We start from the raw sequence: 12,217 nt of genomic DNA, 5'->3' as shown, positions 1-12,217 counted from the left end.
TTATTATTTCTTGATTGAAATTTGACATCTGAATAACTGAGAGCAAGCTGATAGAGAAGAGTGTTGGGTAGTGTTGTATTTTAAGCATTTTCCTCATTAAACCCAAATAAACTCTCTTATTATGTTGCACGAAGGAAATTTGTAAAACAAGAAAGCCTGGCTAGCCGGGGAATTGGAACATGGCGGGGGGAAACTGGTGAATAAGAAAAGTGAGACACCGGTTGACTGGCACTCACAGAGGAGGACGAGGCAGGAGAAGTTTGTGTCCTTGACCAGCTCAGGTTCAAGGCATGCTTTTTCACTTGATATTTGATTTGAAACAGTGCTTAGATCTTGGATTTTTAATAAATAACACTTTGTGGAGCTTCCTTGAAAAATGTACCAATACTTCAGGAAATATTTTTGCCTTCATAAGGTACAAAGCAAAACCCAGTACCCAGAAGTTTCAGCAGCAAAGAACTGTGGTAAAACCATCAGTTATGTGAGTTATCATGTCCCAGATATTTTTCAAGGAATAATACCAGCAATTTTCTGCAAGACATTTTTAAAAATATACATTGTGAAATCAGAATTCATAATTTCTGTTTTATATTGGAACTAATCTCCTATGAAGTCTGTGACAGCATGTTTTTCATTGCATAAATGTAAATCATGTCTTTGGTTATGGTGATAACAAATGATAAGGGCTTCAATTAAGAAAACATTTCATAAAGAAATGCTTCGTACTGCTTTTCTTTTGCTAAAATACAGACTTGGGGGGGGGGGGGGGGAAAGGCTGATGTGCCTGTCTGTTGAATTGTTCCATCTTTGTTAAGCCAAGACTTACACATTTTAGTTCTTTTGCTCAAATTTGAAGACACTGCCTGTTAGTCTGGAAGAAAATGATGAAAAGAGTGAAAGCAGAAACGGCTAAGCTTTAAACATTTAGAAGCTCTTAGGTTTGATTTTTGATTCCTGTTTTTCATCCGTGAATGGAGATGCACTTGGAATAGGGTAACATCCTCTTATCTACTTTATTCTTGATCCCTTAGGATTGAGTGGTTGCTGCTGCTTCAGTGTTAGCCTCTGGCAGAAGCCTCCGCTGCTTATTCACTAGCTTGTTAATAAAAGTTCTTTGTTTCACCTTTGTAATGTTTCCTATGGAAGGAATCTGGTTTAGCCTTTAGAGTGCTTACCTGGTTTGTACATCTTGGCTATCTCTGACACAAAGCTCTCCAGAACACTTTACAATCCCATGTTTAGGAGGATCCTGTGCCAAGATCAATGATTATAATACAGACTAGTGTTTTCTCCTTCTTTTCTTGGGCGGTGTCTGTTATCAGTCGTGTTTGGAGCAGGAGTACTTACTCTTTGTCCATAGCAGATCATAAACCAGTGTGGGGAGTTCTGGTCTGTGGCTGGGATTTATGCCATAATTATTTAATGAGGATGGCAGAAAACTCTGACCTTGTGATCATAGAAAGTTCCTTATTTTTCATTGTGAGGAAGAGTCAGCAAAGCTCTTTGATGGCTTTGTGCAAGGTGTCATAGTGGGAAATGTTAAGCTCCCTTAGAAGAGAATTGCTAAGAAGCCTTGGCTGGCTAGTCCAGTCAAGTGACCTCAAGTGGCTCTTCAGGGACTGTTTATGTATATGAAGAGATATTCATGATTAGCAAGTATTAAATAGAATCCTGTAAGTGCAAGTATGTATTAATTCTGTGTCTGCACTTGTGTCTTTTGCTGTATAAGTTTCTTGTGAAACACAGGATCCATTCATGCACTATTGTCTTGAAAAAACACCTCATCCTGTTAGGCTGCGAGTTGGAAAATATGATCTAAAGAAGTCTTGCATGCTACAACAATTGAACAAATTGCGGGGGAAGGGTGTATGCCCCTACACAGCTCAGATAACCTTTCCTGGAGCTATATGTGGAGAACATATGGTTGGCTGTCAGACATACTTGTGTCTCCATCGCAACTAATATAAATCCCTCAATAATACGTGTAATCAGACTTGGACATGGGTCAGTTAGCATTCCCGAGCACTGCCTTTCCTTGGTGCCTGCTTTTTCATTAGCTACTTTGATTTTTTTTGTCTTTGATATATAACGCTTGTACAGCTGTTGTTTGTTAATAGGTGGCATGAGCATTGTACTGATGAATAAAGTGAGTTAGACCCAGAAGAGTATAGAATTAGTAGAAATGGTGAAGAACAGAATAATGCTGCTCTAGAAAAGTTTGAGAAATGTTTATTATTGTTGCATAGGAAAGTAGTTGTCTTGTAGTCTGTTACAGCTTGGGTGAGGATTTTTTAGAATGGATATATTAATATTTTTTTTTTTTCAGAATGAATAATTACCCAAAAGCAACAGTTTCCACAGGTATTTTCTTGTAGCATTTCATTACAGTATTATAAAATTTTTCAGGACAACGCAGAATGCATTAACCTTTCTAGTACTGATTCTGCAGTCTGAACTGCATATAGAGCTTTGCATGAGCCACATATAGAGCTTTGCATGAGTGAATTTTGCACTCACAGATGAGGTTACATGGTTGAGACCAGTCTTTGTATAAAAACTGAATTCCAATGTAGCTTTTATGGGGCATGGCCATAGAGAGTGGATGTGTTTGGGGCTTATGCTCTAAAGCTCTAAAGTAAAGCAGGAGGCTCAGTGTAGTGAGAGAGTATGTCTCACAAATCCTGAAAGTTTTTAAAGGCAAGCATTGAGAGAATAAAGTTACGGGGTTTATGATGTTTGAAAACATAAATTTGATAGAGATATTGCTGCACCTTTCTCTTTTGGGAGTCCCTCTTTTGAAAATAAAATGCTAACCCTGTCTTTTTCTCTTGCTTTTGTTTGTTTTTGTTAAAACCACCTTAGCATCTCTTTCCTTGCTAACATCCCTCCTCTGTTCCATGAGACACAACTGTCTGTTCTCAGAGGTGCTTTGATTATACATGGATATGTTAATCAGACCAGTTGTGCTCAATTTGGGTTTGCTTTTGAGGTTTGGATTTCTTTCAGTCTTGAAGGTTTGTTGTTTCGTTTTGTTTCGTGTTTTCTTTTCCTTTTTTTTTTTTCCTGCTATCCTGTCTGTTTTTAGCTGCATTTTTTGATAAGATAAAGTTGTTATGTAAAAGTAAATATGTTTTAAAAATATAATCCTTAAAGCTTTTTGTAAACTCTTAGCTTTGTAAATTCTCTTAGGTACATCTTAAAGCATTTTTGTGAGGTTAGGAAATGTAGTGCTTGAACGTTTGCCTGGCATGGAGAAAACACATTTTGAGATATGGAGATGATAAAATGAGAATAATTTGGGCTCAGTAACCCATTAAAGCCCAGCAGCTAACATACACATATCATTTATTCACCAGACCAAAGTTAGAGTACCTTTGAGCTTGAGTTCATGTGGTGTGCTGTCTTTTAATGTAAAAGCTGTCTTGCAGATCCATCCTGTCTTGGATCTTGCTTCCCGTGTTTCTTTCTGATTTTGGATGAAGTTGGGCTCCTTGGTAGGAAATTCATGATCTCTCGCACCATTTTGCCATTAATTCTTTTTCTTGATTTGTGACAGTATCTGTCCACCTGACTGGTTTACTTGCTGTACCTTTTTATATAAATTACCTTACCAGTCTGCTTTATGAGAAGATTAAACCATTTCCTGCATGTTGTATTTCATCCATTTTTTTTTAGCTGTTCTCAAGCAACATGAAAGTTATGATGTATTTTTTAGCTTTGCAAAGAATTAAAATGCATGTGCAGGTTCTAAGAAATGAGCAAGTAGGCTTGTACAGGAAATGACCAAATACACAGTAGCCAAATATTTTATGGAAAATCATATTATATTAGAATGCTTCTAATTTTCAACTCTAGAAATCAAATATAACTTGTGTAACATCCTGAACATTAATTTTGTCATGTCAGCACAGGAAAGTGAATTTGATTTTTTTTTTTTTTTTTTTAATTTATGTTAATTTGAAGGAGAAGGATCCATTTTCATTTGGGACATTTTTTCGTTAAAATAATTGTTCTCTGTTACAAAGCGAACTGGAAAGTAAATGAGGACAAGGGAGTAGCATTCCAATATACAAATTTATTGTAGTCAGATTTTATCTAATGCTGTTCTCCATTCGCATCGTCAGTTTGCTGAATTAAAACTGGGAATTTTTCAAGGAGTGTAAGATGTAAAGACAAGTGCAGCTGTACATACCTAGAGAAAACTGAGATGTAAGGTTACCTGGGGTTTTTTGTTGGTTGATTTGTTTGTTTCCTAGGGTGTTTCTTTTGTTTGGTTGATTTTAACAACATGCTACTGACAGTTGGCGAATGAAAAACAATGATTTCATGTTTGTATTACTTGAATCTGGTAGTATCCCAGGTTTGCATCTTAGCCAATTCAGCGATAAACGTGTCTCTCTGTGCAAAAAGTAGATACTAATCAGTTAGTGGTTCTAACTGGAGCTCCCATATTCCCGTAAATATTGCAGAAAATTGGTTTTGTCAGTAGATTTTACCATGTAATTTATTATACATTCTATATATTTATAAAAAAAAAAAATCCAAAACAAACAAGCTCTTAAATGTTAACTGAATATGAGAATAATGTATAATGCCAGCAAAATTTGTTCAAAGGGACCTTTAAAGAAGTCTTTGGGTTTTGACACTGATCACAACAGAGTGTATTTTTCAGGTTGCATGTCCTCTGTGTTGTGTTCCAGGCAGCTATTGCATCTCTGGAACTTCAAGAAGAAAGAAAAGAAGAATCTGATGAAGAGGAGGATGACGATGAAGAATCTGGAAGACTACGTTTCAAAACTGAACGGAAAGAAGGAACCATAATTAGGCTCTCAGATGTGACAAGAGAAAGAAGAAACATTCCAGAAACTTTGGGTGAGGTTTTGTGGAAATGGATTATTTTTAAGAGCTGTAATTAAAAGAATGTAAAAGATGTTTTTGCAGAAACTTTTAGAAAAGAGTTTAATGGGAAAAGATAGGCCAGTCTAAGTTAGAAGGAGACACTTCTATATCCAAGTTATCGAGTCATATGTAGTCATACTGTCCTGGGTTCAGCAGTAGCAGTCATTTTTCTCCTTAGTAGCTGGTGCAGTGCTGTGGTTTTGACTTTCGGCCTGGGAACAGTGCTGATAACACCGATGTTTTTAGTTACTGCTCAAATGTTTAGACTGACCAAGGACTTTGTGAGTCTCATGCTCTGCCAGGGAGGAGGGGAAGCCGGGAGGAAGCAGAGACAGGACACCTGACCCAAACTAGCCAAAGAGGTATTCCATACCACAGCACGTCATGCCCAGGATGTAACTGAGAGTTACCTGGAAGGGCTAGTTCACTGCTGAGTGGGGTGAGTTATCAGTCGGCGGGTGGTGAGGTGTTTTATTTTCTTCCCTTGTTATTTCCTTTATTATTATTGGTGGTAGCAGCAGTTACTTGTGTTATACCTTAGTTACTGGACTGTTCTTATCTCAACCTGTGGGAGTTACATTCTTTTCGATTCTCCTCTCCGTCCCTCCAGGAGTAGGGGGAGGGAAAGAAGGGGGGGGAGTGAGAGGGAGACTGTGGCTGACAGAGTTTAAACCACAGTGCATAGTATATATGTACTGTCTGTCTCCTTGGGTATGATGTTTATGCATATGATATTTTGAAAACCAGTGCAATGTTTCATTGTGGTGTCTTTAAAAGCTTTTCTGTTTTCAAGCAGCAACTATCTGATCTGTCTTTCATTACGCTTTGTGATAGAATACATTTTAAGGAATTCCTTTGGACTTATGTCCTTGGAAGACTTTCATTTGATAACACAGATTTTGTTACTTGTGTTCTGCTGCGAAATACCTGCAGGTTTGCTGTTTTCCCCCAGGAACATCTGTGTGCTGTGAATCTCTTGTGTTCCTCCTTTTTTATTGGCCTAGAGGAATTGTAACATACTGGGGGGGGAGTGTGTTAGAAAAACTACAGAAACCCCTATTTTCTTAGTTCAGCTTTTCTGACATGGAACAATCAGTCTTTTATCACCTTGATTCTTAAGGTGGTGTCTAAAAGGGTAGCTTTTCTTCGTGTTTGAACAGCATAGCACAAGTGTGTGTGTTTCTAGGAACACTGCTCCTATGTTGCTAATGAATTTGCCACTGCTAGTTCAGAAGAAACAATAGGTTTGCAGCTTCCTTTCAGCTACTCTATTTTAGTTTATATATAAAATCACGTTGGTTTATGGTTTAGAGAGTTAACTTCAAGACGTCTCGTGTGCCCTGGGTACTTGAGTATCTGTTACTAGTGGTTTACCTACCCCACTGGGGATAACTGTATTGCCTCTTTGTTTGTCTGACAGTTATGGTAATAATAATTAAAAGTCAAATTAAAGGTGATATTAAGGAGGTAGGCAGAAATTTAAGTTTTGCTTTCAGAAAGCTGTACTGATCTCATGGTTTTGCTATTGAACCAAAATATCAGTTCAAACTGTGGAGAAAAGGCCCTGATCTTTTGAAGAGAATCAAGGTATGCAAGAAAGGTGAACTGGTAATGAAGGTAAATTGTCAGATACTGTTGGCTAATTGTCAGATACAACTGGGAGAATATGTATGTTTTGATGATACTTCAATGACATGGTTTAACCCCAGCTGGCAAGTAAGTACTACACAGCATAAACACGATTTTGCCAGGCTGTAGGAATGGATTCTTCACACAGCATTGCTTTAAGAGTGGTGCCACACAGTGTGAGGTTGGAAGCTATGTGCTTCTGCTTTTGTTCCAGATAAGTAAGTGTCTTTGAGACAATAGGACATTTTGGAATTGCATTTACAGAACATATACCTACATTGCTGGAATTCATCCTTACGAAACTTTCGTCTTACCTTTAAAGCCTTGCTTTGCAAAGGATGTTAGTTCTATGATTTTTTTTTTTTTTCCCTTGAGTTGCATGGCCTACTAATCCTTCAATTCAGTTACAATGATTTTGGGCTTTTACTATGCCTGCAAAAATTGAGAAGCCTTAATTCTAACAAAGGTGTTGTGGCTAAGAGGACTTGTTCATGAGCAGCAGGGAGTCAGCTGCAGAGGCTGAACTAGATTTTCGCAGTGGTGTTCATGTAGGCCATGTCATGCTGAGAGAGAGACGTCAGTGCATGATTTTGAATCAGATCTTTCTCATCTGTTGTTTGTATTTAGCAAACAGCTTTTTGTACTTCCAGTTTCAGGGGAAGTGTATTTAAGGTCCTTTATTCAGCACTGTTTTAATAAACAGGAATTGATTCTGATCAGAATAAGACTGAAGGGAACCCTCTAGAGGCACAGGGTAGTCTATATGGGGAAGGGATATTTTAGCTGAAGTGTATTCCAAATGTGGTTTCAGTCATAAGACCATAGTTCTACATGCCACATACAGACCCTATCATATTTATACAAAAGGTGCTGATGGCTTAACAAAACAAACTATTTTTAAAAACAAGAGTGCACTGGAATAGCTAAATTTCTGCACATAATAGCAAAGTAAATGTGAATTGCATATGTTTTCATGTATCTGGATTTACTTTAATGTAAACACAAGACCAGCCAATGAGAAGAAAACCTGTAGTGGAGGTTGTCTGTTAAAGGAACAATGATTTGAATTAGGCTTATTTTTAAGTGTAATTTTAATTGATTTGGGATGTACCTCTTGGGTAATAAGGAAAAGATGATGCAAATGTGGCTGAATCAGTAAACTCAAGAGCTCTTTTTGAAACTAATCTTTGGCAAAAAGGCAGTCTTGCTGTTGTGAAATGGTTTCTATTCATACTAGTGTTGCACCTTAATATTTTGATAGAGAGACCAGATGATTGACCATGTGGTGGAAAGTTAAACAGAAAAAAAAATACTTGTTTGCTTATAAATATCTGCTTGCTTTTCAGATTATAGATAAGTTTTACAAGTGCTGCTGGTTGCAGAGCTGCTTCTCCTTACTTTAAAATCTGAAGGTAGTTGAGAAAACACTTAAAGAGGAATTAACATTTCAGTTGAAGTTACAAACGTAATTTCCATCCTGTCACATTTTGGTGACCTTTTGTGACAGCTTGTCTCTATTGGAGGAGTGCATTCTTACTTGCTGATTAAAGATGTCATTTGAAACCATTTTATTACCAGCGATAGTGAAATTAATCTTGACACTTAGAGACACTAGAAAAATAATTGCTGATTCACTGCATTAACTGCGTGTGTAAGAACCGTACAGTCAAGATGAGAATAAGTGTGTGGTGGTAAAAAATATTAAAAAATATGGAATATTCTCTTGAATGTAGCTGAGTGCTTTCCTAAACCCTTTCTTTATCCAAGATAATGTGTAAGCAGTGGTTTGAAAAGTTTAAAGGAAAGATACTGTAGGACAGCTATGCAGTTGATTTCTAGAAATACTGAGTTTCTCATCTTTGAGAAATAAATAACTTATTTCACTGCATGTAGCTGAAGTCTTCCTGAAGTAGGAATTGTCATTTATGCCTCTGGATTAATTACCTGTTAAGGAGTGTGAAGAAAAATGGCTTTGTTTGGCATCACCAAACTAAAGTATTCACTCTGTACTTCAAAACATAACAAACCCTTGCACTTAATCCATTTGCAAAGTGATAACAAAGGTTATTGGATGTGGTAGTTATGTCCTGCTTGGTTGGCTTATGTTGACTCTGATAACTAGTGGCTGAGATTTTGGTCAAGACTAGGAAATAAAAATAGTGGTTTCACTGTTGTCTTGTTGCACTGTGTGCAGAAGCACATAGTGTAATCATGTTGCAAGTCTGGATAATGGAGAGAAGTTAATACGAAGGACAGTATTTGCTCTCTCAATTTAGATTATGTATATATGTAAATGCAGGTATATTTTTTGTTTTTTAATAGCTGTTCTGGAATGTGTTTTAAGTTGTAAATCTCTGCATTATCCAGGATAATAGGGATTCTGGGATTCTCAAACCTGGGGATTTGAAATGCTGTTCCTTGCAGGGAGCAGTCTAAGGCAAATGTAGCTGTGGAGACCCTGCTCAGGGTTGGTGTAGGCAGGAGCCAGTGGCAATGCCCTGCAGCCTGCATGCACTCTCTAGGGGACATGGCAGCATCTAGCCTGGCTGAGCGTGCTTTGGTCACAACACACACAAGCTCTTGGCCAGGGAGAAGCAATAGACCTTTCCGTGTGAATTACCTGGTTGTGCTTTGGAAGATTCTAGGGAGGGAAACAGGATCTCTTTCCAGCTAGCAGCATGCCCAGGGTGCCCTGCAGGATTTGGGTTCTCTCTGATTAGAAGGGAGGAGAGCTAGCACTTTGCAATGTAAGGGCACAATTTCTTCCCAGAAGTATGTGGGACCTAGTGGTCTGTCTTTCCTGCAGACCAGCTAAAAGCCCATGTTAGCCAAGCCTGACTGGAAGGAGTCTTGAAAACAGAGCTCTGTTTTTCCTGTTAAACTAGGTATGTTTTATCTCTTGACAGCTGAGGTTGGATAAGTTGGGTCTTTTTAGTTGCATCTAATGCTTTTGATTGCTTTGGACAGAGTATATTTGTCTTAATTTTCCTCAGAAATCCATAGCGTGCACATTTAATACTGTGCTAAGACTTGAGGGAGTGTGATTCCCAACCCCTTTAAAAGCATGGTATGGGATTTTCCTGGTAAAGTCTGATTTGTCTTGGTTTCTGACAATGTCTTGAGGCAGGTGCTAGGGCAGAGCAACATTTCATAAAAATATCTGGCATGATTATAAATTAAGGCTTTATGCCACTTAATTGCAGTGTCAGAGGGGAGAGAAAAGGAGGTACACGTACTTGTCTCATCACCAGCATGAAGAAAGAGGAAACTCTGGCAGATCCTTCGCGTTTAGAAGTCTGTCGTGTTTGCTGTGTTCTTAGACAGTCAGCAAGTTGTAAACTTTTCTTTTAAAAATCAAAAAAACCCCTGCTTTCTTGAGGTGCTGAATAGCTCTGAAAACCAGGACATGCAAATTTACTCTTTGCAGCTCACTCATGCAGGTAGGTTTTGTAGCCAAGTAGGAACAACTGCCGCAGTGGGAATGCATGGCGCTCACCCTCTTCTGGCCTTCTGTCAGTCCTCAACTACAAAGACTAATTATTTATGAAGATGTTTAAAATGTTAGCTTAAGTAGCTTTGGCTGTTAGACTCACAAGAAATTTAAATAATTTCCAATTGCTTTATGATGTAGGATGTGTAGTGATATGTGGAGATGTAGTAGTAGTGTTTCAGCTGCTGGATAGAAGCTGCTCTTATGTTCAGGTATGTGTTCAGATATGTTCAGCCACTATGTGTTGTATTAATAAGTAAAAACACTACCCTGGAAAGTGATCCCTGTGCCCAGTCTCTAACATTAGGAGCAAATTTGTAAATGGAAAACTGGAATTTTTGCACTAATTGCCTCTTACATGAATTCAAAATATTTTTTTTATTTTTCAGGAATGTGTTTCTTGTAGAGTAGTTTAATTTTTCCCTGTTAGAGGCAGAAGTTAATTTTAGAGGTAACAAGGAATCTGGCTGGCACATGGCAAAATCCTGAGTTCCATGGGTTCAAGTTTATCCCTTTTTGAGTGATTGAAACCTGGCAAATGGCGCTGTTTTTGCTGTCACAGTGTATTTTCTGAGTTTATTGTAGATTTTCTCTGTATTTCCAGGTAACTTGGTTACCTGAGACTGTTACTATATGGTTTTCTTTTAATATTATCAGCATAGTCCCAGGTTTCAAGCAAATTTGGCAATCTTGCTTGAATACCATCTGTTTTCTGGTGTTTGCCTGTGATGTGAGTTGAGTTGGTGTTAACAGTGGCAATGTATTTGGCTTGAGCTTAGCACTAATTTTGATGTGTGCTCTCTTAAGTGGAATTATCCCTTGTAGAGTGCAGCTGGTTCTCAAACCACATGCAACAGAGTAGATATTAAGTAGTTACATACTGGGAAAACACTTAAACAACCGGGAAATCATTCTTTGAAACAGTCCAATGTGCAAAAGAATGTGGTGGATTAAATCTGTTCATATGGAAGACTCAGCGTATTCTTTATTGTAAAGTTTGCTGGGGGTTTCATTATACTGCGCAACATCTCTGCTGATAAGTGGGATTTTTAAGATATTACAAATTTGAGAGGAGCCACAGCTGCCTCTTACAGCATAAGGCAAATTTCAATAGCTTTAAAAAAAACCCAAAACCAAACCAACAACCAGACTTTTTTGTTCGTGTTTATTTCGTTTACCTGCTGCTTTTTGTCTGTTCAACAGACACAGGTGTCTGTGCTTTTTCCTTTTAAAGATTTCTATAATGAAATGCTAACATGCCACCTAAAGGAGATTGAAGTGCTTGCAAATTTTGTTAGTTGCAGGGATGCTTCTCTTTATTATATTCTCCAGCTTTTCATCACAAAGCTAAAATATTTTTTCCTCGTCTCTCTTTCAACAGAACTTTCTGCAGAAGCCAAAGCAGCGTTACTTGAGTTTGAAGAGAGAGAAAGGCAGCTTAAACAGGGACGGTATGGCTCAAGGAGAGGAGGGCGAAGAGGAGGCTCAGTTATGTGCCATGGAATGGGAGAACAAAGGAGAGACAATGATAGGGGAAGAATGAAGGATCACAGGCCTGCGCTGCTGCCAAACCAGCCATCAACCATGGTACCTTTAATACTTAGTATTCTTTGAAAATACTTTCAGGAAATTAGAGAAATGCATTCTAAATAGTGAATCTTTACAAAGGTGGAATGTAGGTTTCCAGCGTATGGTGTTTTTTTTCTCTTTCAGAGCAGTGTTAGGCAGGATGGGCTTTTGTAATGTGATTGTAAAGCCTGTTTTTAGTCCTGCTACCAGCCTCAACTTGAGGAACCCCAAAGCCCTCAAATAAAATGTGTATTTCAACTCATACAATGCAATTAGGCTTACTTACTGGTTTGCATAAGGATGGAGAAGAAAGTTGATTACTCAGACAAGCCCTCTACATGCAGCATGAACACATGTTCAGTCCCACATTATTAAGAGTAATTAAATTAAAAAATATAATTCTGTAAAATATTTCCTGGGTTTTGTAAAACATACTTTTGCTGATACTTCTAAAATAAAAAAATCTATTTGTATACCTGCCATGATACTACAGAGGCAAATAAAACCCTAGGAAGGTGATGACACTAGATAAATTAGTATCTTGGAATTTCAGATTAAATGTAGCCTCTTTATTCTTTTTCCACCCTGTGCTTTGAATCACAGTCTAAATGATGCTACTTTTTCCATCCA

At 37.9% G+C, this 12,217-nt stretch overlaps 1 protein-coding gene across 5 annotated transcripts in view; it reads left to right on the top strand.

Moving 5' to 3' along the window:
- Positions 1 to 12,217, top strand: part of RBM33 (RNA binding motif protein 33) — a 104,854-nt gene that overhangs the window by 22,138 nt on the left and 70,499 nt on the right. For all 5 annotated transcript variants that reach the window (XM_065666809.1, XM_065666808.1, XM_065666807.1 and 2 more), the window contains exons 7-8: positions 4,701 to 4,872; positions 11,400 to 11,605. In XM_065666809.1, the coding sequence (XP_065522881.1) occupies positions 4,701 to 4,872; positions 11,400 to 11,605 (378 nt within the window). The remainder of the gene's footprint in view (positions 1 to 4,700; positions 4,873 to 11,399; positions 11,606 to 12,217) is intronic.

Source organism: Lathamus discolor, chromosome 2, assembly GCF_037157495.1.
Source record: "Lathamus discolor isolate bLatDis1 chromosome 2, bLatDis1.hap1, whole genome shotgun sequence".
NCBI classification, from domain to species: Eukaryota; Metazoa; Chordata; class Aves; order Psittaciformes; family Psittacidae; genus Lathamus; species Lathamus discolor.
The sequence above is the reverse complement of the archived record's forward strand: the minus strand, read 5'-3'. Positions and strand labels throughout refer to the sequence as shown.